Source organism: Lepus europaeus, chromosome X (assembly GCF_033115175.1).
Source record: "Lepus europaeus isolate LE1 chromosome X, mLepTim1.pri, whole genome shotgun sequence".
In the NCBI taxonomy this organism is placed as follows: domain Eukaryota; kingdom Metazoa; phylum Chordata; class Mammalia; order Lagomorpha; family Leporidae; genus Lepus; species Lepus europaeus.
The window spans coordinates 32,260,320-32,287,864 of record NC_084850.1 but is presented as its reverse complement, the minus strand read 5'-3'; the positions used below and the strand labels follow the sequence as shown (position 1 = coordinate 32,287,864).

Here is a 27,545-nt window from a genome sequence, read left to right as displayed (position 1 = left end):
GTTATTAAAAAGTATAGCTCTGGGGGCCCGGCACCGTGGCTCTCTTGGTTAATCCTCCGCCTGGAACGCCAGCATCCCATATGGGCTCCGAGTTCTAGTCCTGGCTGCTCCTCTTCCAGTCCAGCTCTCTGCTGTGGCCCGGGAGGGCGGTGGAGGATGGCCCAAGTGCTTGGTCCCCTGTACCTGTGTGGGAGACCAGGAGGAAGCACCTGGCTTCTGGCTTTGGATGGGCACAGCGCCAGCTGTAGCGGCCATTTGGGGGGTGAACCAATGGAAGGAAGACCTTTCTCTCTGTCTCTCTCTCTCTCTCTCGCTGTCTGTAACTCTACCTGTCAAATAAATAAATAAAATCTTTTAAAAAAAAAGTATAGCTCTGGACATATTGATATTTTCTAAGAATTTGTTTACCTGGTGGCTTTTTAATTTTAAGATTGATTGATTTATTTGAAAGGCAGAATTAGAGGCATCTTCCATTCACTGGTTCACTACCCAAATGGCTTGGCCAAAAACAAGTGCCTAGAACTCCATCTGAGTCTCCCATGTGGATGCAGGGGCTCAAGTGCATGGGCTGTCTTCTGCTTTCCCAGGCACATTGGTAGGGAGCTTTTCAGAAGTATAGAGCAGCTGGAACTCAAACAGGTGACCCTGTAATTCCTAATTATTACATGTTATAAAATATTGAAAGAATTCACTGAAATAATTGCAAAACATGTCTTTCTACATATATTCTTGTAGTTTCTTGCTCCTTCCTCCATAGTACACCAAGGACATCTTTTCTTGTTATTTCTCATATTATTATTAAAGATATTATGTTTTTCTGCTATGTATACACATAATATTTAAAACTTGCTATGAATGTTCATTCTAAAAATGTTAAGACAAATGAACTAAAACACACATACAATACCTTTACTGATTTGAGCCAGTATTTTTTTCTTTAGAAAAAAAAAGACATAAATGGCTTTCCCCCAAAAAAGACAATATTATACATAGAATAAAATAAATCAAACTTTCGAAAGATTTATTTACTTATTTGAAAGAGTTATGGAGAGAGATCTTCCATCCTATGGTTCACTCTGCAGATGACCGCAACAGCTAGCGTTGGGTCAGACCAATGCCAGGAGCTTCAACCAGATCTCCCACATGGGTGGCAGGGTCCCAAACACTTGGGACAACTTCCGCTGCTTTTCCCAAGCTATTAGCAGGGAGCTGGATCAGCAGTGGGGCAGCCGGGACATGAAACAATGCTCATATGGGATGCCAGCATCACAGGTGGTAGCGTTACCTGCCATGCCACAATGTCGGCCCCTAAATCAAAATTTTGAAATTTGAATTTTGATAATTTCTTTTTTGTCAAAAAGAAATAATATATCATAAACATAAGACTTCTATATAAACCTTTAGCACAGCATAGAACTAAAAAGTGCTCTTTGACTTAATACCTTATGCTCTTAAGCTGTTCTCTTTGGTTGAAAGGTAAAAATCCAAGATTGTTTTACATAAGATTAGAAACATATGAGGAAGGGAAGAGCTGCCAAGAGGCTTTGAACCCTGAATATTGTCCCAAGGAAGAAACACAAGACGTTTCACTCTGGGATTCTGTGGTTGATAGGTTCCTATAATGGCTGATTTACCATGAAGATTTAAGTAGGCTTTTTAAATAAAAATACAATCAGGAAAATGATTGCTATAATTTAATGAGAGTTTCCAATGATAGATTGCAATTAAAGATCTTTGGAACAGTTTTCATATTTTAATTATTTAGTAAATCCTCTTGGATTGCCTGATACGGTTGTCAGTACATTGTGGATAAAGTATTCTGTGCTGGTTCGAGATAAATAGAGCACTAGCATATTTTAATGTTGTTATATTGTATTTTCTTTAATATAACTGAAATACATTTATTTAAAGTATTAACCTGTAACTATGTGCTATTCTGCCAGTTTATTTATAATTTCATTATTTTGTGTTTAGTTTCCCTTTAGCATCCCTACCATGTTATTACCTTCAACATTTATGTTTATATTCTGTATTCACTGCTATCTTTGATTGTAATAAAGTACTCAGGTCTTGTTGGGATAACCTTTTACCAATAGATGATAATTAAGTAATGTTGATTTCTTATTTTTAATACAAATTTGTGAAATGTATGGGCATGAATTTTGTACTTGCATATTTCTTTTTAGGAGTAGTGAAGAAGTTCTTACTGCAGAAGATTGTGAAAATGTATATCATCTGGTTTATTCAGCTCACCGGCCAGTAGCAGTAGCAGCTGGAGAATTTCTCTACAAAAAGTAACTCTATATTGCTGATAATCACTTTTTTTTTAGATCTATCTATTTGTTTGAAAGGTAGAGTTACAGAGAGAGGGTAAGAAAGAGAGATGTATTAGCTTGTTTCTGGGACTGAGCAGGTCAAAACCAGGAGCCTGGAGCTCCATCTGAGTCTCCCACGTGAGTGTCAGGGGCATAAGTACTTGGGCCATCTTCTGCTGCTTTCCCAGGAGCATTAGCAGGGAGCTGTATTGGAAGTGGAATAGCTGATCGTGAACTGACACTCACATGGGGTATTAGTATTGCAGGGCATGGCTTAACCCACCACAACATAAGGCGTACCCTATCTGATCATCATTTTCTAAAATATACTTTCATAATAATTAATTTATACTATATGTAAGTACACGTAAATACAAGGGTATTCCAAAAAATTCATGGAAAATGGAATTGAAATTTTAAAAAGTCTTTGAGCTCAATTGGAAGTGGAGCAGCTGGGACTTGAACTGACGCCATATGGGATGCTGGTGCTCCAGATGGTGTCTCAACCTGCTGTACCACAGTGCCGACCCTGAAAATAGTTATTATGAAATTAACCATGCATGGATTTCAGAGATACTTTGTGTACTCAGATAAACTCATTTTAATTCCACATTTTCAATAATTTCAAAAATTTTATTTTTATTTATTTGAAAGGCAGTGAGGCATACAGGCAGACAGAGATCTCTTATCTGCTGGATTACTCCCTTAGTGCCCATAACAGCCAATGCTGGTCCAGGCTGTAGCCAGGAGCCAGGAACTACATAGAAGTCTCCCATATTTATGGTGGGGGTACAAATACTTGAGCCAGTTACCTAGGTCTTCTGGGGTGCCACAGTATTTACAGGAAGCTGTAATTATGAGTGGAGCTAGAAACTGAACTCACTGATATGCAATGATATTTGCTTTAACTGCTGTGCCAAAAATGCCCATTTCCCATGAATCTTTCAATGTGCTGTTGTTTGTGTTTTTCTATAAAACTTACATATTTATCTTATTATTAAAATTGCTCAGTCTAATTGAAACTTCCATACTTTTTTTTAAAAAAAATATTTATTTGTTTTAAAGGCAGAATTAGAGAAAGAGAGAGAGAGAGAGAATCTTCTACCAGCTGGTTCACTCCCCAAATGGCCACAACAGTTGGGGCTGGGCTGGACGAAAACCAGTAACCACATGCTTCTGGCTCTCCCAAGTGGTTGACAAGGGCCCAAATACTTGGTCTATTCTCTGCGGCTTTCCCAGGTGTATCACCAGGGAGCCAGATCAGAAATGGAGCGGCCAGGAATTGAACTGATGCCCTAACTGATGTCCCAGGTGGCATCAGAACTCTCGACATTACAATGCCAGCCCCTGTTATTTTCTTTTAAAGTTTAGATTTCTACTCTATTTCCTTTGATTCATTGAATTTATTTCTCTAAGAGTAAATATAACTGGGTCTTTGAACAGATATACTATATTAAACTTTTAGGATGATCCCCTCTAATTTTTCATTCTTTTTATATATTTTCACTCCAAATATTGCAATATTTAGTCTTAGGCTTATTTTTCCTCTTTTCAGGATATATTAGCTGTTCTGCTTCAAGTACTTACTATGGAAATTCTTAATTTTTGTCATGAGACTCCTAGGAATTTTTTTTTTTTGACAGAGTGGACAGTGAGAGAGAGAGAGAGAGAGAGAGAGAGAGAGAGAGAGAGAGAAAGGTCTTCCTTTTTGCCATTGGTTCACCCTCCAATGGCCGCTGTGGCCGGCGCATCGCGCTGATCCGAAGGCAGGAGCCAGGTGCTTCTCCTGGTCTCCCATGTGGGTGCAGGGCCCAAAGGACTTGGGCCATCTTCCACTGCCTTCCCGGGCCATAGCAGAGAGCTGGCCTGGAAGAGGGGCAAAAAGGGATAGAATCCGGCGCCCCAACCGGGATTAGGACCTGGTGTGCCGGCGCTGCAAGGCGGAGGATTAGCCTGTTAAGCCACGGCGCTGGCCCCTAGGAATTCTTAATAGTGTGAATATGTGATCACAGAAAATATTCAGTGAATGTTATCTAGTGGCTTTTTTCTATAAATTTGTTTTATGTATTTGCAAAGCAGAATTAGAGAGAGGAAGAGACAAAGAGGTCTCCCATCTGCTGGTTCGCTCCCCAAATGTTTGCAATGGCTGGGGATGGGCCAGGCTAAGACCAGGAGCAAGGAGCTTCTTCCATGTCTTCCATGTGGGTGCAGGGGCACAAGTACTTAGGCCATCTTCTGCTGCTTTCCCAAGCACATTATCAGGGAGCTGGATCAGAAGTGGAGCAGCCAGTTCTCAGACCGGTGCACGTATGGGATGCTATGCCGCAACACCTGCCCCTATCTAATGGCTTTTAAAGACAACGTTTTGAATAACATAGACTAAACTAATTTTGTCATGTGAGTTTTTAATAAAATATCCATGTGGGGTGCTCGCCAGTGTTAGTTTTCTTTGGTTGTTTATTGGAAGTAGCCATGCTAGCCAGAATAAGAGCCTACTAGGTGGAGATAATTTTGTAATGATAGAAGGAAAAGATATGCTTAATTGTATTTATTTATTTTAAATATTATTTGAATGGCAAAGGCCCAGAGCCAGGAGATCACTCCAAAAAAGACCACAGCAACTAGATAGAAGCCAGAAGCATAGAACTGAATTTGGTCTCTCACATGGGTACAGGGACTGAAATAATTGAGTTGTCACCATTGCTTCTCAGGCTGCACATTAGCTGGAAACTAATTGAGCTGACGTAGGATGTAGGAATCCCAAGTAGTGTCTTAATTGCTGTGTCAAGTACCTGCCAGTATATGTGCAGTTTCAAAGAAAAATATATATCTTAGTTTTTTTGTGCATAAATAACGTAGGTTCATCAATTACATTAAACATTTAGATTCATTTATTCTTAAATTTTTAAATTTATTTCTTTCCATTTCATTTGAATGGCAGAAAGATTGTCCATTTGCTAATTCAAGTGTGCACAATAGTTGGGCTGTGTAGTCTGAGGCCAGGAGGTTGGATCTCAATCCTGCTCTCATGCATAGGTGCCAGAGACCTAAATACTTGCACCATGAACTACTGACTGCTTCTTGTGGTGTGCATTAGCAAGAACCTGGAATTAGAAGCACAGGTGAAACTTGAACTCTAGGGCATGTTAACTGCATGTCTAACAGCATGTTAACTGCTGCTCTAAACATGCTTCTCTTGTTTATTTGAGAAGAGACAGACACAGAACAAGAAGGCTTCCATCCACTGGTTCATTCCCCAGATGCCCCGGGCCAAAACCAGGAGACAGGAACTCAGCCCAGGTCTCCCACGTGGGTGGCATTATCCATTGCTCAATTTCCCTTCATTCCTTTATTAGTTGCTTATTAGTTTTTTGATTAGGAAATATGTGTTTTGTTTTAATATAAATATTTCCTTTGTCACAGGCTCTTCAGTCGTAGAGATCCAGAGGAAGATGGAATGATGAAAAGAAGGGGAAGACAAGGTCCAAATGCCAACCTAGTTAAGACATTGGTTTTTTTCTTTCTTGAAAGTGAGGTTAGTTGTTATTTATTTTATACTTTTTTCTTGTATTTTTAAAAGATTTATTTATTTATTTGTTTGAAAGGCAGAGTAGAGAGGGAGAGAGGGAAGGAGAGAAAGAACGAGTGAGAGAGATATCTTCCTTTTGCTGGTTCACTCTCCAAATTGCCCAAGGATCAGGCTTGGACTAGGCCAAAGGCAGGAGCCTGCAACTCCATCCAGGTCTCCTACATGGGTACAGGGGTCCAAGGACTTGGGTCATCTTCTGCTGCTTTCCCAGGCACATTACTGGGGAGCTAGATTGGAAATGGAGCAGCCAGGATTTCAGCCAGTGCCCATATGGGATGCTGGTCTCTGATCTTCTAGTCAGCCACAACATTGTCCCCTATTTTATAATTGTGTTCAAAAAATTCCAGAGACAGATTTAAAATTTAAAGTCTTTCAGGTGACACAGAAAATTTTGAATAGAACAGAGATTCACTCACTCCATATTGTTAAAAAATGGATTCTACCTTAGCAAGGTTTTCAGATATTAGGATCTATGTTTAATGATGATAACTCGAATTTTGGAATTTAAAAATTGTGGTGACTAATTGGGCTACTTGCAATAATCTTGGCTTAGTAACCACACCTCAATTCCTGAGTAAAAAGATGGGTAATAAGTATCCCTTGTAAATTTTATCAGCCAGCACACTGTAAGTTCTTAACTGATACTAATAATACTATTATTGTAGATGCATATTTATATCAGCTTCCTTGAAGTTGAAAAATCTACTTGATAAGTCGATTTTGAGAGGGTTCAAAACTCATTTTTGATATTCTATATTATGTATTGTTTCATTGTTACTATGGCCTTTTTTTTTTTTTTTTTTTTTTTTTTTTTAAACTTTTATTTAATAAATATAAATTTCCAAAGTACAACTTTTGGATTATAGTGGCTCACCCCCCCCCCCATAACCAACCTCCTACCTGCAACCATCCCATCTCTCACTCCCTCTCTCATACCATTCTTCATCAAGATTCATTTTCAATTATCTTTATATACAGAATATCAATTTAGTAAATACTAAGTAAAGAGTTCAACAGTTTGCACCCACACAGAAACACAAAGTAGAGAGTACTCTTTGAGTACTAGTTATACCATTAATTCACATAGTACAACACATTAATGACAGAGATCCTACATGGGGAATAAATGCATAGTGACTCCTGTTGTTGATTGAACAATTGACACTCTTATTTATGACGTCAGTAATCACCCGAAGCTCTTTTTTTTTTTTTTTTTTTTAACTTTTATTTAATGAATATAAATTTCCAAAGTACAGCTTATGGGTTACAATGGCTTCCCCCCTCCCGTAAATTCCCTCCCGCCCGCAACCCTCCCCTCTCCCGCTCCCTCTCCCCTTCCATTCATGTAAGGATTCATTTTCAATTCTCTTTGTATACAGAAGATCAGCTTAGTATATATTAGGTAAAGTTTTCAACATTTTGCCCATATAGCACTACAAAGTGAAAAAAACTACCATTGGATTACTAATTATAGCATCAAATAGCAATGTACAGCACATTAAAGACAGAGAACCCACATGATTTTTTTTTTCAAATTAATTAACTTTCTATGCCATTTCCCCTTCAATACCAGGTTGTTATTTTTTTTTTTTTCATTTCCAATTCTCTTTATATACAGAGGATCACTTCAGTATATCATTAGTAAAGAGCTCATCAGTTTGTGCCCACACAGAAACGCAACAATAGATGCTGGAGAGGATGTGGGGAAAAAGGGACACTAACCCACTGTTGGTGGGAATGCAAACTGGTTAAGCCATTATGGAAGTCAGTCTGGAGATTCCTCAGAAACCTGAACATAACCCTACCATACAACCCAGCCATCCCACTCCTTGGAATTTACCCAAAGGAAATTAATTTGGCTAATAAAAAAGCCATCTGCACATTAATGTTTATTGCAGCTCAATTCACAATAGCTAAGACCTGGAACCAACCCAAATGCCCATCAACAGTAGACTGGATAAAGAAATTATGGGACATGTACTCCATAGAATACTATACAGCAGTAAGGAACAATGAAACCCAGTCATTTGAAACAAGATGGAGGGATCTGGAAAACATCATACTGAGTGAATTAAGCCAGTCCCAAAGAGACAAATATCATTTCTTTTCCCTGATCGGCGACAACTAACTGAGCACCAAAGGGGAAACCTACGGAAATGAAATGGACACTATAAGAAACAATGACCTGATCAGCTTAGGTCCTGACTCTAGGTATAGAATGTAATACTTTATCCTTATACTTTGCGTTTCTGTGTGGGCACTATGGCCTTTTAGTTTAATTTTCTGATTGTGAGAGAATCATCATCTGAATATTGACTTTCTATCTACAATTTTGCTAAATAAATTTGTTTATTATATTTTTTAAAGATTTATTTATTTTTTTGAAAGTCAGAGTTGCACAGAGAGAGAAGGAGAGGCAGAGAGAGAGAGAGAGAGAGAGAGAGAGGTCTTCCATCTGTGGTCAGAGCTGCGCTGATCTGAAGCCAGGAGTCAGGAGCTTCTTCCGGGTCTCCCATTCGGATGCAGGGGCCCAGGGACTTTGGTCATCTTCTACTGCTTTCCCAGGCTGTAGCAGAGAGCTAGATCAGAAGTGGAGCAGCTGGGTTTCGAACTGGCGTCCATATGGGATGCCAGCACTTCAGGTCAGGGCATTAACCTGATGTGCCACAGTGCCGACCCAAATTTGTTTATTTTATTGATTTTTAAATAGATTCTTTAGGATTTTCTAAAATACGCAGTCAGATCATTTACAGATACTCAACTATAAATTTGCTGCATCCATTCCAAAATTTATTTTGTTTTTTCTTACCTTATTTAACTGAGACCATCAGTAGAATGAATAGAGAGAAGTGACATTTTTGAATTGTTTAATTTATGCTGTAAATGTCCACTATTTCAATACAAATTATGTTGTAAGGTATAGGTGTTATGTAGTTATTTATTAACAGATTGAGGATGTTTCCTAAACCATCTTTTGCTGGTAGGTTCTTCCATGAATGGATTTTGAATTCTATAAAATGCTTTTGCTGCATCCTTTAAGATGATTCTTTTTTTTTTAAAGAATTATTTACTTATTTGAGAGGTAGAGTTATAGACAGAGAGGGATAGACAGAAGGTTCTTCCATCCACTGGTTCACTCCCCAAATGGCTGCAACAGCCGGAGCTGGGCTGACCTGAAGCCAGGAATGAGAATCTTCTTCTTGGTTTCCCCAGGGTGCAGAAGCCCAAGCACTTGGGCCATCTTCCACTGCCCTCCCAGGCCATAAGCAGAGAGCTGGATTGGAAGAGGAGCAGTGGGAACTTAAACCGGCACCCATATTGGATGCTGGTGTTGCAGGCAGAGCCTTAGCCCACTCACTATGCCACAGTGCTGGCCTAAGATGATTCTTTTTCTTTTCCTTCTGTAAATTAATGAGTTTTTGAATGTTGAACCAACCCTAAATTCTTAGGAAAAACCCTACTTGGCCTTGATCCTTTATGTATGAGGGTACTTCAAAAAGTTCATGGAAAGTAGAATTAGGAGAATATTTCATTATCCATGAATTTTTGAAGACTTCATATATGATTGATTTCAGTTTGCCAGCTTTCGAAGATATTCCTTCTACATTCATAAAGGATAATTGTTTATAATTTAAAAATATTTTAATGCCGTTAGCAGATTTGGGTATCATGGTTATATTCATCTCATAAAACGAGCTGGGAAGCAACAGGGTCTTCACAGAGTGAGGAGAATGATTTGCTTATATATTGAATTGACAAGTAAATGTGTATTATGTTTTAATTATTATCACTCCTATTCAGTTAAAATAAATGCATGTTATATTTAAGAATGCAATGTAGTTAATTACTGATACAATGTTAGATCCAAATAAGCAATCAGTATGTATATTATCTTTATGTGAAACAATTTTCATGTTCTTATTTTTGTGATTATTGTGGAAAAATGTTTAGGGATGCTACCTGGTTTACTTATTGACAGCTAAGGCAGTTTCTTCTCTGTAATTTTTTCCATTTGACATAAAAACAAAATAGATGATTGTTTAAAATTTCAACAGCTTGCCAACACAGCTTCTATTCTTTTGAGTTAAAGCCAGAATGTTGGTTGACTATGAGTACATTCCTCTTTTTAAATTTTAGTTACATGAGCATGCAGCATACCTTGTGGATAGCATGTGGGACTGTGCTACGGAGCTGCTGAAAGACTGGGAATGTATGAATAGCTTATTACTAGAGGAGCCACTTAGTGGAGAGGAAGGTAAGAATAATTACTTACAGTATTTTTATTGTTAACTTAGTTTTGCAAATAGATTTGGCCTATTTCATTCTTTTGTTGTTAAAATAACTGATAGAAGATCTTTCTGAGTTCCTATACGTGAATATTGTGCTACAAGGAAAGACAACAATTGTTAACACATTTTAAATAACTGGATTCATGATTTCTTTTCTCAGATGTATAGATCAGTGGGGTACAGATTTGAAATGCTGAGGGGTTTTAGGAAGGTTTAACTTGTTTCTGTGATAAATAATGAGATTTTCTTTAGTACACTAGGTCATTCTGTTCACAGGCAGGGGAACTTGTTATGTAATAATTATAAGTGGCATTTAGGGAGAAGAAATAGGTTAACTCTTATTTTTAATTTTTTTCATAGCACTGACAGACAGGCAAGAGAGTGCTCTGATTGAAATAATGCTTTGTACTATTAGACAAGCAGCTGAATGTCATCCTCCTGTGGGAAGAGGGACAGGAAAAAGGGTATGTCAATGTATTTTCACTATTCTAAACTGATTTTTCCTTTCCTTTGTGTCTCTTTAAAAAGTCCTATTTTAACCATAGGGTGAAAAATTTTGCAACTTACATTTGATTTTGCAGATGACTTTTTCTCAGAAACATACGTTAGAAGCAAATTAGTAATTAGCAAATTAGCATGAGCAATTTGAGGTGTTGGAATTCTTTCCATAAGATATTTTACCACAGCGGATATAGTGATTAACAGTCAGTACCTTCATGAGTCTATGTAGCACACCAGTTTAGAAAGGTGTTTTTGTATGTTTTCGTTTAGTTATAGACTTGCTACTTTTTCTTATGAAATTAAAATGAAGAAAAATACTCATTTAAATGTAGACATGCCTATTTATCAGATGTCAGTGCATTATTGCAAACCTCACATGTATTTGTATTTTACATGAACAATCCCACAGGCTTTCAAAGTGTTTTGACTGTAAAGTGAAAAAAAAAATTTATATTGTGACCTAGTGTATATGTACAGTGTCTGTGTGTGTATGTGTATGTGTATAACTGAAACAGAATTTCATCAGATATTAAAAACTTAATTCGTGATGCAACCAGTATATTTTTTCTTTTTCTGATATTTAAAAATTTTTGTTGTGTTGCTTTTTTCTAATTGCACATGGCAACTTACCTTTTTGAATCCCTAATGCAGAGCTTCTAGGGTAACTTGAAAGGATGCTTAATGACTTTTTTTGTTAAGATTTATTTTATGTTATTTGAAATGCAGAGAGAGGAAGAAACAGAGAGATATTGTCTATCTGATGGTTCACTCTCAAAATGGCTACAATGGCCAGGGATGGGCCCGGCCGAAGCCAGGAGCTTCATCTGGGTTTCCCATGTGGGTGCACTTGGGCCATCCTCTGCTGCTTTCCCAGGCACATTAAGGGAGCTTGATGGGAAGTAGAACAGCTGGGACTGAAACTGGCACCCATATGTGATGCTGGCATTATAGGCAGCAGCCTAACCCACTAGCCACAATGCTAGCCCCTCAATGATATTATTATATAAGCTTCTAAACTACATTTCTTGTTCATTACTGCTTCTTTGATCCATAGATAGAATTCGTGAGTCTAATTAGGTATTGATTTTCCCTATGGGAATAATCAATGTTTTGTTGTTTTTTCAGAAGGTTTTGTTTTTTCATAATGTGTAAGTTATTTTCTTTTGTGTCACTTTTAGGGATACAGTTTTATAATACACATTTTTTGCATCTATTACTTAAGACATTTTTATTACTCATTTTGTATGTTTAATTGAAATTGGAGCACTTAACATTATTAACTGGCTTAACAAAGATATTTATAGAAATTTGTGTGACTTTAGGTGCTAACAGCAAAGGAGAAAAAAACCCAGTTGGATGACAGAACAAAAATCACTGAACTTTTTGCTGTGGCGCTTCCTCAACTGCTAGCTAAAGTAAGTTTGTATCAACAACCTATGGTCAGGAAGAGATCTTTGGTTTCTTTTTAAATGCCTCAGAGAATAGATTACAGTGTTTACCTCTCATTTTTCTGATTTTTAACATGGTCTTTATATTTCAAAGTATTCTATAGATGCTGAGAAGGTGACTAACTTGTTGCAGTTGCCTCAGTACTTTGATCTTGAAATATATACAACTGGACGATTAGAAAAGGTAAGTTTTTTTCTCTGTATAGGGAACCTTGAAGTGTAAGTTTTGGTTTGATTCATCCCATAATACTGTTTATATTTTTACAAAATGTTTTTATAAAAACCTATTTTATATGTCTTCAATATATTATATTAGTTGAATTTAGGGAGGATTACCTTTGTGTAATGCCCACAGCAATATCTTGTTTCCTAGCCATTATGTGACTATCACTCCTCATTTATGGAGATTTGGGTTTGAGTAATTGAATAATGACAAAAAAAACAAAAGCATCTGATACTCATTGAACACTTTTTAAAAAGATGTATTTATTTATTTATTTATTTATTTGAAAGTCAGCATTATAAAGAGGCAGAGGCAGAGAGAGAGAGAGGTCCTCCATCAGCTGGTTCACTCCCAAAATGGCCGTAATTGCTGGAGCTAAGCCGATCCGAAGCCAGAAGCCAGGAGCTTCTTCCGGGTCTTCTCAAGTGGGTGCAGGGGCCCAAGCACTTGGGCCATCTTCTGCTGCTTTCCCAGGCTATAGCAGAAAGCTGGATTGGAAGTGGAATAGCCAGATCTCAAACTAGTGCCAATATGGGATGCCACCATTGTAGGTGGCAGCTTTACCTGCTACGCCACAACACCAGCCCCATCATTGAACAGTTTTAATGGTTTTATGCTCTTTATGTACATATATATGTTAATTAGCATCTTTACTATTTGTGAGATAGATAATATTTTCCCATTTAAGACTGAGGAAAAAAGTATGAGTAGATCAGTGGGTTCACTCACCATGACTAGAAAAGACACCTTAAAATGTACACACTGCATTGTAGAGTTAGTATACTTGAAAATTTTCACTGTGCTATCTTAGTTACTCTTTTTCTATTACATATACCTTAGTTTTAATGAAAATATTTTACTTTATAGCATTTGGATGCCTTATTGCGACAGATCCGGAATATTGTAGAGAAGCACACAGATACAGATGTTTTGGAGGCATGTTCTAAAACTTACCATGCACTCTGTAATGAAGAATTCACAATCTTCAACAGAGTAGATATTTCAAGAAGTCAACTGATTGATGAATTAGCAGATAAATTTAACCGTCTTCTTGAAGATTTTCTCCAAGAGGTATATAAGTATTTTGTCAACCCACCCTCACCTCCCCCCCACCTCAGTCTATTTAGTTACCCAGATATTATTCCCAGCACTATGTTGAAAAGATATTCAGGCTTTTCATTCTGTGACTTGTCAGGCTATTCCTACTACACCAAGATAGAAAAGTGCTAAGAATCTGAACTAAGAGAAAGTAAAAGAGAACCACTACTCCTCTAACCATCTCCCCTTTTTTAAGTTTAAAGAAATGATCTGGGCATTTTCCTGTTATGGAATAATAGGCTGTTAATGGAATAGAAAACCAAAACTAGGCCTGAGACCAGATAGCCTAAAAAAACTAGGGCATTATTTTTAGTGTTCTGGCAGTGTTGGTGAGGACAGACCATTAAGGCCTTTGATACTGTTAAAGCTCTAATGAATTGCTATCATAGCTACTATTGGTTTAGGCATTTCCTTTGTTCTATTGGATTTTATTTCCAAAGAGTCTTAGTGCCTACCACTTACATACACTTGTACTTTTATTGTGACTATTGCCTTTCCTGGAAATACATATTTATATTTTAATTTATTTTAGTAATATAAAAAAGTTATAATTGTCAAATTAAAGCCTTTAGTCATTTTTATACCACTTTTATAAAAAATATTGGATTTATGATATCTAATTTCCCTTTTTTGTCATTTATCTTTTTTCGTAGCATTATTCCAAGCCTGTTAAGTTTTACTAATTGGGGGTTTTGTGCATATATGTTGCTGTTCAATTCCTACATTCTTACTTAAAAATTTTAATGGCTCTAGTCTTGGCTGAATATAGTTGTGATTAGGACTAGTTAATTTGAAATCAGGCAGTTGTTTATAAATGAAAGTTAATTACTTTGTAGAAAAATTAAAGTTTAAGAGCAAGTAACCTTTTTTTGAGAGATCTGGAGTTCAGTGGTGTTTATACAATTTTATGTTTCATTTACTAAAGCTTGTAAAATTTTCCAAAACTTGTTATTCTAAATTTTAAAGTTTGTTAACATATGTTGATATTTAGAAAGGACTAGAATATCTAGTAATAGTAAGTCATTATTTAAATGTTTTTTTTTTCTTGTTTACTTGTCTGATACATCTTTCTCATGATTACTGTATTTAGTGTACTTAGATTTTATTTTTTAGATAGTCTTTTGTGCTCTTTTTGCTTTTTATCTGATGTATTTTTCTTTGTTGAGCTTCTGTTACTGTGAAGTATTAGTTATCTTCATAGTTTTTATTGTTTACTTAATGGCAAAAGAGAGAAGAATGTCATTCCATTTTCCCTCTTATTTATAATGTACCTTTGAGAACAAGCTTGTATTGACTATTACTGCAACCAAAATTGCCTTATATTTGGCTAGATTGATGTATTACATGAGAAAGCTAATTTGTATTTTTTGGTATATTATTATTTATTTTTAAGCTGTTACTACCATTTTGATAGACTAATATTTTTCAGTTTAGCTGTTCTTAATATATAATTAATATTCATAGGGTGAAGAACCTGATGAAGATGATGCATATCAGGTATTATCAACATTGAAGAGGATCACTGCATTTCATAAGTAAGTCAAATCTTTAAAGTTTCCGATTTCTTCAAGTTCAAAATCCACTTGTGCATCTTGGTGATAATGTAATCAAATTCTTGGCTGAATTTGGTCATCTTTTCAGAAAAAATACTCGATTAAGTTATGGTTTTAGTTTAGAGGTGACTTATAAATTATCATCTAACATATTTGTTAATTTACATTTTTGTTTTATTGTGGCAGCATGTTAATAACTTCGCTGTATTTACTTTAGTAGCATGCTGTTAACCCTGAAGTCTAAAACACTGTGATTAGGTTTAGCTTTATAATATATCTTAATTCTCTTTTACAGTGCTCATGATCTTTCAAAGTGGGATTTGTTTGCTTGTAATTACAAACTCTTGAAAACCGGAATTGAAAATGGAGACATGCCTGAGCAGGTTTTTATTTGTTTTCAAGTTGCATATTTAACTTTGAGAATGAAATCGTATGACTTGAACTTTAAGTATATTCTGTTGGTTTTCTTTACAGATTGTTATTCACGCATTGCAGTGTACACACTATGTAATTCTTTGGCAGCTTGCTAAGATAACTGAAAGTAGCTCTACAAAGGTTTGTGCTGGTTTAGTAGTATATTTATTGGATTAAATATAAATATAGTTAGTTTTCAGCAAACTTTAGGAAGACCAGTTGTTTCAATGAAGTCTTTCTTGATTATAATCTATTTATGAATATGTACCATTAAAAAACTCTCCTTTGTAGTTTGATAGATATTCAATGAAAGCATTAACCTGGTTTGTTTCAATATATGGTTTAAATTAAGAATTTATTTACATTTGAATGTATTATAATTTATGGCTTACCCTGTTATTTATTTGAAAGGCAGAGTTACAGAGAGAACTGCTTTACTCCCCAAATGGCATTAACAGCCTGGGCTGGGTCAACCCAAAGCCAGGAGGCAGGGGCTTCATCCTAATCTCCCACATGGGTGGTAGGGACCCAAATACTTGGGCCAGGCACATCAGCAGGGAGCTGCACCAGAACTAGAGTGGAGAGCATGTGAACCAGCACTCATATGGGATGCCATAATTGTAGGTGGCAGCTTTACCCATTGCCATGCAACACCAGCTCCAAGATAGGTTTTATAAATTATGACTAATAACCTTTGAAGCAGACGTAGCTATTTTTTTTTTTTACTAAGAAAGAGAAACAGAGAGAGATCTTTCATCTGCTGGTTCACTCCCCAAGTGCTGCAACATCCAGGACTAGGCAAAGCCAACGCCAGGAGCCAGAAACTCCATCTGGGTTTCCCATATGAATGGCAGGTTCTCAAGTACTTGGGCTATCACCTGCTGCTTCTCAGCATAGTGTTAGCAGAAAGCCGGATGGAAAGTTGGATAGCCAGGACTCCAAAACAGACACTCCAATATGGAATGCCAGTGTGTGGAGGCTTAACATGCTGTACTATGATACCTATTCCCACTGCTATTGAAGAACATAAAATGAAGATAACAAGCCTACTTCCCCTAGTTCTTTGTATTCCTTATTATTATTAATAATAAAGGGATCTTGGGACATAAATCTCCAACTATTTAGCCTTCTGAGCTAGTGGATTTATTAGATAACCTCGTGTAATTAAGTTTTCTCATTCTGAAGGGCCTATACCACTTAGTATATTATCAAATAATATATGATATTTTTAGGGGTAGAATTTGGAAGAATTAGGAAAAAGAAAAAAATTGGTCTAGTTTTAAATCAGAAGTACAAGTTGCTTTATATAGTTCTATGTATGTGTCCATAGTAATATTTTATATAATTTAAAACATTTAAGGAAATACTGCATGAGATGTTCATACAGTGTTTTTAAATGTTCATTCTAATTTTTTTTTCAAGGAGGACTTACTTCGTTTAAAGAAACAGATGAGGGTATTTTGTCAGATATGTCAGCATTACCTGACCAACGTGAATACTACTGTAAAGGAACAGGTTAGTAATTACTATGGATCTTATAAATAACCTTGATAAAATCTGAAGTAATATAGAAAATTTAAATGATACTGAGATCTTATATCTGCCTATATATGTCATGTTTTAAAAATATACTATTATATTGGTATATTGATTCATTTCACATGGAGTTTATAATTACATTATACACATCCCTCTTATTGTGGTTGTTCTGTGATGTTTCTTCTCAACACACATAGTAAACAGATCCATACAAATTATAGGTGTATGAATTACATCAGAAATCATTCCTAAGTGCAACAAGTATAACAAGTTTACTTCAAGGAGGGATGTTCCATAATGTTTTGTCACCTGTGAGAATGTTATCAGATGTTGACATTCTTGCCCATCATGATCTTTATGTGGACTTTGTCTGAATTATAAATCTTTATTTTGTTATTTGAAGGCGTTACAGAGAGAGGGAGAGAGAGATAGAGAGGTCTCCCATCTGCTGATTTACTGCTCAAGTGGCTGCAATGGCCGGGGCTGGGCCAGGCAGAAACCAGGATCCAGGAACTTCATCTGGGTCTCCCACATGGGAGCAGGGGTCCAAGGAGTTGGGCTATTTTTTGCTGCTTTCATAGGCACATTAGCCAGGAGCTGGATTGGAAGTGGAGTAGCTGGGATTCGAACTGGTACCTGTTAGGATACTGACATTGTTGGCAGAGGCTTAACCTGCTACACCACAATGCCAGCCCCTGAAATAAACTTTTTAATCTTTTTATTCCAAGTGTTGACATTCCTATACGATGATTTGATGCTGCTAACATTGATTCTGCTTTTATCCTGGCACTAACATGTTTAGTTCTAATTTCCTTATTGAGAGGATTAAGCTTTATTAGATACATGCTTTATAAGTTATAAACATTGTATAAGAAATATGAATATAGGATAGTTAACAATACTTAAGGTGAAACCAAGGTTTTCATGACCGTTTTATATGGCTCCACCTTTGTTATTTTTGGGTAGAATCCCAGTAGTCCCCTTAAGAGCAATTTTTAGAAGTTGTAGTATGTTGGATATTTTAGTATTATTTTAGTTAAGAGTATATTTACTTCTGTTCCAAGTAAGTTTTTCAAATATGCTGGCCCTTTTCTTTGACACTTAATCATTAATTTATTTTGAATATCAATATTAATGTTAACAGAATTTAATTGGACTGCTTGTAGTTAAAGTTTTTTATTCAGTGCTCAACTTTTTTTTTCCACCTTACTTTTTCTTCTTCTTTTTTTTTGACAGGCAGAGTTAGACAGTGAGAGAGAGACAGAGAGAAAGGTGTTCTTTCCATTGGTTCTCTCCCCAAATGGCTGCAACGGCTAAAGCTGTGCCTATCCGAAGCCAAGAGCTGGGTGCTTCCTCCCAGTCTCCCATGTGGGTGCAGGGACCCAAGCACTTGGGCCATCCTCCACTGCCCCCCCAGGCCACAGCAGAGAGCTGGACTGGAAGAGGAGCAACCGGGACTAGAACCCGGGGTGCCGGTGTTGCAGGTGGAGGATTAGCCTAGTGAGCCATGGCTCCGGCCTCCACCTTACTTTTGTACCTCACATACAGAGATGTTCAAGCACACATAAATTAGAAGGTATTTAATGGCCAAAATGCAGTTACTAAATTTTGTGTTTTTCTTATAAAATATCTAAAGTATTTTGTCGTATTACTTTGTTGAGTTCTCTTAAATTTTAAGTATACAGTTTTAAAAGGTAGCAATAAAGGGTGTGGAAATTTAATTTTAACCCTTGTAATGCAGATAAAAATATCTCTTATGATAGTAAATTTTGTTAATTATAACTTCTGTTTCAGTCTTCCTAATAACTTTCAGGAATATGTCCTGCTCAGCTCACTTTAGCAACCAGTTCACGTAAATATTAAATATCACTATACTTAACGCTTTCTATTTTTACTTTGTGTGTTGCAAGTTTTATAATCTGAAATAACCTGGTAGATATAAATTACTACCATATTAGTAAAATGAGGAGAAGAGACTGAAGGGGTAAAAATATAAAGAAACAAAAACAAAGGTAGTTCATTCTGAAAAGGCAAATATATTACAAAGTCCTGCTTACTCTGTATTATAATTTTTCTTGCAATAGGTTTTCTTTAGCATTTAAACAGCTTTCTTTATGGTATATTTGGTAATTTATGATATATTTGGTAATTCATATACCATATAGCTTATACACTGAAAGTGGTTTTTAATGTATTCTTAAAGTGGGCAACCATTACCATGATTTTAGAACATTTTCAATACACCAAAATAGCAAAATCATATCCATTAGTAGGTGCTCCTGATGTCTCCTTGAAAATTCCCAGTTGTGCGTCAACTCTAAGCCATTACTAATCTGTTTTCTATAGATTTGCATATTCTACATGGGAATTATAAATGAAGTAATACCATGTGTGGTTCTTGTGAATGTCTTTGACATAATGTGATGTTTTCAACACGTTTATCCATTATTATGTATTGTTACTTTTTCTTTTTACTATTGAGCTGATATTCTTTTAACATGCTAAGTACAGTTCTCTTACCACACATGATTTGGAAGTATTTTTTCTCATTTTGTGTGTTCTCTTTTCTTATTCTGTATGATGTCCTTTGAAGGCCCAAAGATTTTAATTTTGGTGGAGTCCAGTTTATTTACTTTTACTTGTGGTCTTGGTGTCATACCTAAGATGTCTTTGCCTAATTAAAGATCATGCAGATTTATTCCTGTATTTTAAGAGTTCTATTGTTTTTGCCCTTAAAGTTAGTTTTTTTAAAAAAAATATTATATATTTATTGAGAAGCAGAGTTACAGACAAAGAGACAGAGAGAAAGGACTTCGTCAGCTCTCTCACTCCTCAAATGACCCCAATGGCCGGAGTTGGGCTGATTCAAAGCCAGGAGTCAGGAATTTCCTCAGGGTTTCCCACATGGGTGCAGGGGCCCAAACACTGGGGCTGTCCTCCTCTGCTTTCCCAGGCTGTAAGCAGAGAGCTGGATTGGAAGAGGAATAGCCTGGACATGAACCTGCTTACCATATAGGTGCTGGTGCCACAAGTGAAGGCTTAGCCTACTATGCCACAGTGCTGGCCCCTACATTTAATTGTTTTTAAATTTATTTTTAAGGAATACAAATTTCATAAGTACAACTTTAGGAATATAGTTATTTTTCCCACCATACCCAACCTCCCACCTCTCCTCCTACAACCTCTCCCCTTGCCAGTCCCATTCTCCACTAAGATTCATTTTCCTTTTTTTTTCCTTAAGATTTATTTATTTTACTTGAAAGTCACAATTACACACACACACACACACAGAGTGAGAGAGAGAGAGAGTGAGAGAGAGAGAGAGGTAGAAGTAGGTAGGTAGGTCGGTCTTTCATCCACTGGTTCACTCCCTGGATGGCTGCAATGGCTGGAGCTGCGCTGATCCAAAGCCAGGAGCAAGGAGCTTCTTCCACGTCTCTCTCATGGGTGCAGGGGCCTAATGATTTGGGCCATCTTCTACTACTTTCCCAAGCCATAGCAGAGAGCTGGATTGGAAGCGAAGCAGCTGTGTCTGTAACCGGCACCCATGTGGGATGCTGGCACTGCAGGTGGTGGCTTTACCAGCTACGCTACTGTGCCGGCCCCTCTTTTTTTTGTTTTTAAGATTTATTTATTTGAAAGAATTGCACACAGAGAGGAGGGGGGGGGTCTTCCATCCACTGGTTGACTCCCCAATTGGCTGCAATGGCCAGTGCTGCACCAATCTGAAGCCAGGAACCAGGAGCTTCCTCTAGATCTTCCTACGTGGGTACAGGGACCCAAGGACTTGGGGCATCTTCTACTGCTTTCCCAGGCCATAGCAGTGAGCTGCATCAGAAGTGGAGCAGCCAGGACTCGAACCAGCACCCATATGGGATGCTGGCACTGCATGTGGCAGATTTTACCTGCTACAAAGTGCTGACTGCAAGATTCATTTTCAGTTAACTTTGTACACAGAAGACCAACTCTGCACCAAGTAAAGATTTCAACAATTTGTGCACGTGCACACACACACACAAATCTGAGAACTAATTTTATAGTTAACTGTGACAATACAACTCATTGAGGACAGTGGTCCTGTCTGGGGAGTTAGTGCACAGTGACTCCTGTTGTTAATTTAACAGTTAACACTCTTATATATGATGTCACAGACCACCTGAGGCTCTTGACATGAGCTTCCTAGGCTGTGGAAGGCCCCCCCCCTTTTTTTTTTTGACAAAGTGGACAGTGAGAGAGACAGAGAGAAAGGTCTTCCATTTGCCGTTGGTTCACCCTCCAATGGCTGCTGTGGCCGGCGCACTGCGGCCAGCGCACCACGCTGATCCAAAGGCAGGAGCCAGGTGCTTATCCTGGTCTCCCATGTGGGTGCAGGGCCCAAGGACTCGGGCCATCCTCCACTGCACTCCCCGGCCATAGCAGAGAGCTGGCCTGGAAGAGGGGCAACCGGGACAGAATCCGGCACCCCGACTAGGACTAGAACCCGGGGTGCCACCACTGCAGGCAGAGGATTAGCCTATTGAGCCATGGCACCAGCCGGCAGCCTTTTGAGTCTAGAAACTTCGCCAGTATTTGGACAAGGACATGAGCAAAGTGGAAATTTTCTTCTCCCTTCAGAGAAAAGTACATCCTTTGATGGCCCCTTCTTTCCAGTGGGGTCTCACTGACAGATCCTTCATGTAGAACATTTTTTGCCACAGTATCTTGGCTTTTCATGCCTGAAATGGCTTTCATGGGCTTTTCAGCCAGAGCAGGAAGCCTTAAGGGCTGATTCTGAGGCCAGAGTGTTACTTAAAGCGATTGCCATTCTATGAGTCTGCTGTGTGGACTGCTTCCCATGTTGGAACATTCTCTCCTTTTAAATTTTATTTATTATTATTACCAGACGCTTGACCCTATTTATATTATCACTTTAACACTTATTCCTATCTATATGTTCACTTTATCAAAAATATGGAACACTTCACGTATTCGCGTGTCATCCTTGCACAGGGGCCATGTGAATCTTTTCTGTATTCCAACTTTAGTGTATGTGCTGCTGAAGTGAGCACCTACATTTAGTTTTATAATCCATTTTTAAAACTTAAATTTCTGAATAGTTTTTAAATTTACAAAATGAAATTTGTAAAGTAGAACAAAGAATTTCCCAATTCTCATATTAGTATATTTGTCATAATTAATATATTTTTGATTGGCATAGTGACCCCCAAATTCCTTTCCATTTTTGACCTAGTGGACAATTAGCTAATAGATAATTAGCATTTTCGCTTGTCTTGACTAATTTTACCAGTGTTTTACTACATTTGTAGCTATTGAAGGAGTTTGTGTTAAGTTCCTTGAAATTCAGTTTCAGCCTTATGTTTAGTAAGGTACAGTCAGGTTTATCTGATGAGTAGTAAGCAAGTCCGTACCTGGTTATCTTTTCTTCACTTCCCTATGCATGTTAAGAAATCAAAGTACCATCAAGTATTACCACTCAGCTGTTTAAAAAAACAAATTAAGTAATTTCTAACAACATGATTTCAACTGGAAGCCATTATACTTGTGAAATAAGCCAGTTTGAAAAAGACAAATATCGTATGTTTTCCCTGATCCAATGCAAGAAATACCTGAAATGTGATGTCTTCAAGTGAAATAGTCATTTGGACTATGGATGATTGTTTATAGCCCTTGTCTCTTCCATTGAGGAACAATCATTTGTGTAGGTTTTTTTTTATTGTTTCTTTTCATACTTTTAGCAGAGCTCCTCTACTTAGAGTAGGGCCAACTATAAGAGCACCAAGTAAACTGATCATAGATCATTGCAAAAGTTAAGAATGGGAATCCAAAAGAGAGGGAAGGATTGGAATGTGGGCAGGAGGGATGGGAAGCCCCACTTTGTCCCTAAATCTGTATATATGAAATATATTAAACTTCTATAACTAAAAAAAATTTTAAATAAAAACTGTATCATAGACTTCGTGCTTTCTAGGCTATTACTTTTTCTTGCATAGAACAATGAATGATGATACCAAGTTTACACATGGGAATGAATACTATGAAGCATTGTAAAATTCAGAGTAAGGGATCTGGAATCAGAAAACCTCACTTTGATCCCTTAAGCAGTGTTAAGATACTATACCAGTCACTTAATGGTGCTGAAAGACAAAATAATATTTGTCAAATTATTTTTGCAGTTAATAAAGCATTATGGAATAGTAGTTATTATTATAGAAATTACACTTCTCATTTTTAAAATCTTAAGAAAATATAAAGCACTTTTGAAAAAGTTTCAAATATGCAAAGTGAGATTTTTGTTTTCAATATGTGAGTTATTTGTAGCAGTTGGTGAAATATTTTGTATTATAGTGTGCTTTCCTTTTTTTTTTACTTAATAGGCCTTCACAATTCTATGTGATATTTTGATGATCTTCAGCCATCAGATCATGTCAGGAGGACGAGACATGTTAGAACCATTAGTTTATACACCTGATTCTTCACTGCAATCTGAACTGCTCAGCTTTATTTTGGATCATGTCTTCATTGAACAGGATGATGATAATAACAGTGCAGGTAATATTGCTATCTTTTTTGTTGAATCTGTTTATCCACTGCTCTGTATATCCACTATAAAGCAAATTTAAGTAACACTGCATTATATTTTTACCTTTAAGACATGAAACACAGGTATCTATTCCAATATATTTCTGTTTATTTGTTGAAATACTATGAAGAAAAAGTCAGATGTGTGCTCTAACTGGCCCTCAACCTGCTTTTCTAATTTGTAGGTGCCTTGAACTTTGTGTATCGATTAATGTTGAACAGAGTAATTAATTAGTACAGTGTTTGGGCATATAGTTGGTAGACAGTAAAATTAATTTTATTCCCCTTTTTCATTGGTCATACCAATATTCAGATAATTTGAGAACAGTAAAGTGTTTTCTTAAAAGACTTTTGTGTATATTTGTTTAACAGGATAGGTTTTTATATTTTATATAATGTAACAATATTTTATATTACATGATGTTAATGTGATGTTTGAATGTTAGAAAATGTTCTATAAAAGTCTGGAATAGTATAGAATGTTCACAGGCTAATAATCCTACTGGCCTCACCTAGTGTTGTTGTAAGCAGGCCAGATATCAAGCAATTCTTGTCTAGTGTGTATGCCAGTGGAATCATGCAGACAATGATTTGAGCTGCAAACAGAAAGAATTTATTTGGGTTTGGCAAACCAACAGTAAGATGGTCTTGTTACCAAAAACTAGGCTCCTTGAGTAAAGAATAGTTATGTTATATAGAGTTTTATTTTTAAAATATTTATTTATTTAGAGAGACCAGGGTGAAGGGACAAGGGAGAGACAGATTATTTGATCTTCCATTTGTGGTTTCACTCCCCAAATGCTTACAACAGCCAGGGAAGGCCAGTCTTAAGCTAGGAGCCTGGAACTCCATCCAGGTTTCCTACATGGGTTGCTTTGCAGGCTGCACGTTAGCAGTGAACTGCAATCAGAAGTGGAGCTGTGACTTGAATCAAGGCACTCTGGAATAAGATGTGCACATCTCTCATGAAATCTTAACCACTGCTCCAAATGCCTGCTCCCGTAGATTACATATCAGGGAACTTGCAGGAAGCCTTAGGCGTAGTTGAAAGCGCGAGGGTGTGCATACTCACTAAATTAACATGTATGTTACTTGCATCCTATGTTCAGTTGGGAGTGGAGATTTAACATTGTAATGAATGAGCTTTTGGCTTTCTAAGTCAGCGTATGACAGCTTGTATACAAGCTTTTCATACCTGCCACAGCTGGATTAGGACTTGGCAGCTTCTTGATAGGTTGCCTGCTTTGTGTCTGTCTATAAGACCACCTGTTTATCCTCAGCTTGGGTTTAGTAAAGGTTTGGTGATTTTCTTAGGGGGGTTGGTAACTAACATTTATGTATCTATATATAAACTGGCACATCTGTGTGTGTGTGTGTGTGTGTGTGAGAGAGAGAGAGAGAGAGAGAGAGAGAGAGAGAGAGAGAGAGAGAAACACATACATGTAACTTATTTGTAGCAATAAAGAGTTTTGTGCTCTGCTACTTTCCCAGAACCAGGATGGACAGAAAGTTGTCAAAATCCTTATAGTAATGTTTGTATACTTTCAGTTTTTTTTTTTTTTTTTTTGACAGGCAGAGTGGACAGTGAGAGAGAGACAGAGAGAAAGGTCTTCCTTTGCCATTAGTTCACCCTCCAATGGCCGCCACGGCCGGTGTGCTGTGGCCAGTGCATCACACTGATCCGAAGCCAGGGGCCAGGTGCTTCTCCTGGTCTCCCATGTGGGTGCAGGGCCCAAGGACTTGGGCCATCCTCCACTGCACTCCCGGGCCATAGCAGAGAGCTGGCCTGGAAGAGGGGCAACCGGGACAGAATCTGGCACCCCAACCGGGACTAGAATCCAGTGTGCCGGTGCCACAGGCAGAGGATTAGCCTATTGAGCCATGGCGCCGGCCTCTTTTTGTTTTTGAAAAATTTTTTTATTTGAAAGTCAGAGTTAGATGAAGAGACAGAGATCTTCTTTCTGCTAGTTCACTCCCCAGATAGCCAGATCCAGAAGCTAGGAATTCCATCCAGATCTCCCATGTGGATGACAGGGACCCAAGTGCTTGAGCCATCAGCAGCAGCTGTCCAGGGTGCACCTTAGTAAGATGTGGGATTCAAAGTTGAGGCAGGATCAGTCTCAGGCACTGTGATAGAGGATGCAGGTATCCCCAGCAGCTGCTTAACCAGCTATACCACAACATCCACAACTGAATTTAACTCTTGAAGAGAAAGACCTTGTCTCATGTGTTCATATCCATATAATCTAGTATACTGTCTGATACACAATGAAGTTTTTAAAACTAATGTTAAGAATAAATGGATAACTAGTAGCTGAGAGTGAAAAGTGAAAAACTAAAAGAATACAGAGATTAGCATTGTGGTGTAGCAGGTTAAGGCAACACCCATATCCCATATGGGCCCTGCTATGTGTCATGGCTGCTGTACTTCCCATCTAACTCCCTGCTAATGACCTGGGAATGGCAGTTGAAGATGGCTCAAGTGTTTCAGCTCCTGCCACCCATGTGGGGTGGCCCTGGCCTTGCCCTAGCTGTTGAGTCCATTTGGGGATTCAACCAGTGGATGGAAGATCTCTTTGTCTCTATTTCTGTCACTTTTTTTTTAATTTGATGAATCCATTTTGCCATAGATAGAACTTTAGGAATACACCCACCCCGCTCCCATCCTGCCTCCCATTCCCTCTCCCATCTCCTTCTTCATTATGGATCATTTTTAGTATGCCTTTTATATAGAGGACCAACTCTATGCTAATCATAGATTTCAACAATTTGCCCCCACGCCCACACACAACATATAGAGTACAGTTTGGGGAGAGAGTTTGCAGTCAATTCTCATTGCAATTCAATAGGGACAAAGGTCCTACTTGGGGAGCAAGTGCACAGTGACTACTGTTGTTCCTTTAACAATTAACACTCTTTTTTTATGACGTCAGTGATCATCCAAGGCTCTTGTCGTAGGCTGCCAGGGCTATGGAGGTCTTTTGTGATCATAGACTCTGTTGGTATTTGGACATGGCCATCAGCAAAGAGGATGTTCTCCTCTCCCTTTAGAAGAGTTTCTCCTTCTTTGATGACCCTTTCTTTCCTCTGAGGTCTCACAGAGATCCTCCGTGTAGGATTTTTCCCCCCCCAGAGTCTTGTCTTTCCATGCCTGAGATGCTCTTGCAGGCCTTTCAGCCCGACCAGGAAGCCTTATGGGTTGATTCTGAGGTCAGAGTGTTATTTACTGCGAAAGTCATTCTGGGAATCTGCTGCACAGACTGCTTCCCATGCTGGTCCTTTCTTCCTTTTTTAATTCTATTATTTACTTTTTAAATAAATATAAATAAATATGTTTTAAAACAGAGATGTTTAAAATTTGAATTCATGTGACATCCAAAACAAATTATAATACCACTTTATAAGCCATGGAAACTTATAGTTAATAGAAGAATGTTCTAACTGGTCTACAGAAGTCTACATATCTTCTAGAGAAGACAGCTTACATGAAGGAAGGATCTGTAAAGATGAGTAGGATGTTTTCTATGAGGCATAGCTGTATTCTAAAACATAATACAAAATAAGTTTTAGCATATAAGCATTCTGTTAGTTGGAATACCTCAGCTTCATAAAGCATTGGGAACCTTAAGATATTTATGACTTAATTTGTGGGCCATGTAGAATTATCAACTCAAAAATTTATTGAATTTCATGTCCCATCTATGGTTGCCTTGGTCAAGACCAAACCAAATGATTTCATGGGCCCACTTGCCACATGTGATAGACCATGTGAAATTGAATGAACAAACTTGTCAGTACTGCTGAGTCTTCTAGGAGCTCTCTAGAATCACCTCAGAGTCTTGTCTCTTGAACTTTGTTTTTTCAATTTACGCTTTTAAATGAAACATATTCAAATCCTTGGGGGAAATACAGGACACAACATTTGTACATACCTACACACCAGTTTTTGTCAAACTCTGTTTTATTTGTTTCAAGATTCTTTTTAAAGATTTATTTA

The 27,545-nt window shown here is 37.5% G+C and overlaps 1 protein-coding gene and 1 non-coding gene across 5 annotated transcripts in view; one reads left to right on the top strand and one right to left on the bottom strand.

The window, feature by feature from the left end:
• Positions 1–27,545, top strand: part of STAG2 (STAG2 cohesin complex component) — a 176,759-nt gene that overhangs the window by 107,845 nt on the left and 41,369 nt on the right. For all 4 annotated transcript variants that reach the window (XM_062184586.1, XM_062184587.1, XM_062184588.1 and 1 more), the window contains exons 13-24: positions 2,187–2,294; positions 5,739–5,850; positions 10,042–10,159; positions 10,554–10,657; positions 12,017–12,109; positions 12,237–12,326; positions 13,233–13,436; positions 14,928–14,998; positions 15,312–15,399; positions 15,491–15,571; positions 16,853–16,945; positions 23,344–23,518. In XM_062184586.1, coding sequence (XP_062040570.1) covers positions 2,187–2,294; positions 5,739–5,850; positions 10,042–10,159; positions 10,554–10,657; positions 12,017–12,109; positions 12,237–12,326; positions 13,233–13,436; positions 14,928–14,998; positions 15,312–15,399; positions 15,491–15,571; positions 16,853–16,945; positions 23,344–23,518 — 1,337 coding nt within the window. The remainder of the gene's footprint in view (positions 1–2,186; positions 2,295–5,738; positions 5,851–10,041; positions 10,160–10,553; positions 10,658–12,016; positions 12,110–12,236; positions 12,327–13,232; positions 13,437–14,927; positions 14,999–15,311; positions 15,400–15,490; positions 15,572–16,852; positions 16,946–23,343; positions 23,519–27,545) is intronic.
• On the bottom strand, positions 21,914–22,017 carry LOC133753868 (U6 spliceosomal RNA). The gene has a single exon (XR_009865109.1). It is a non-coding gene; the product is annotated as a U6 spliceosomal RNA (small nuclear RNA).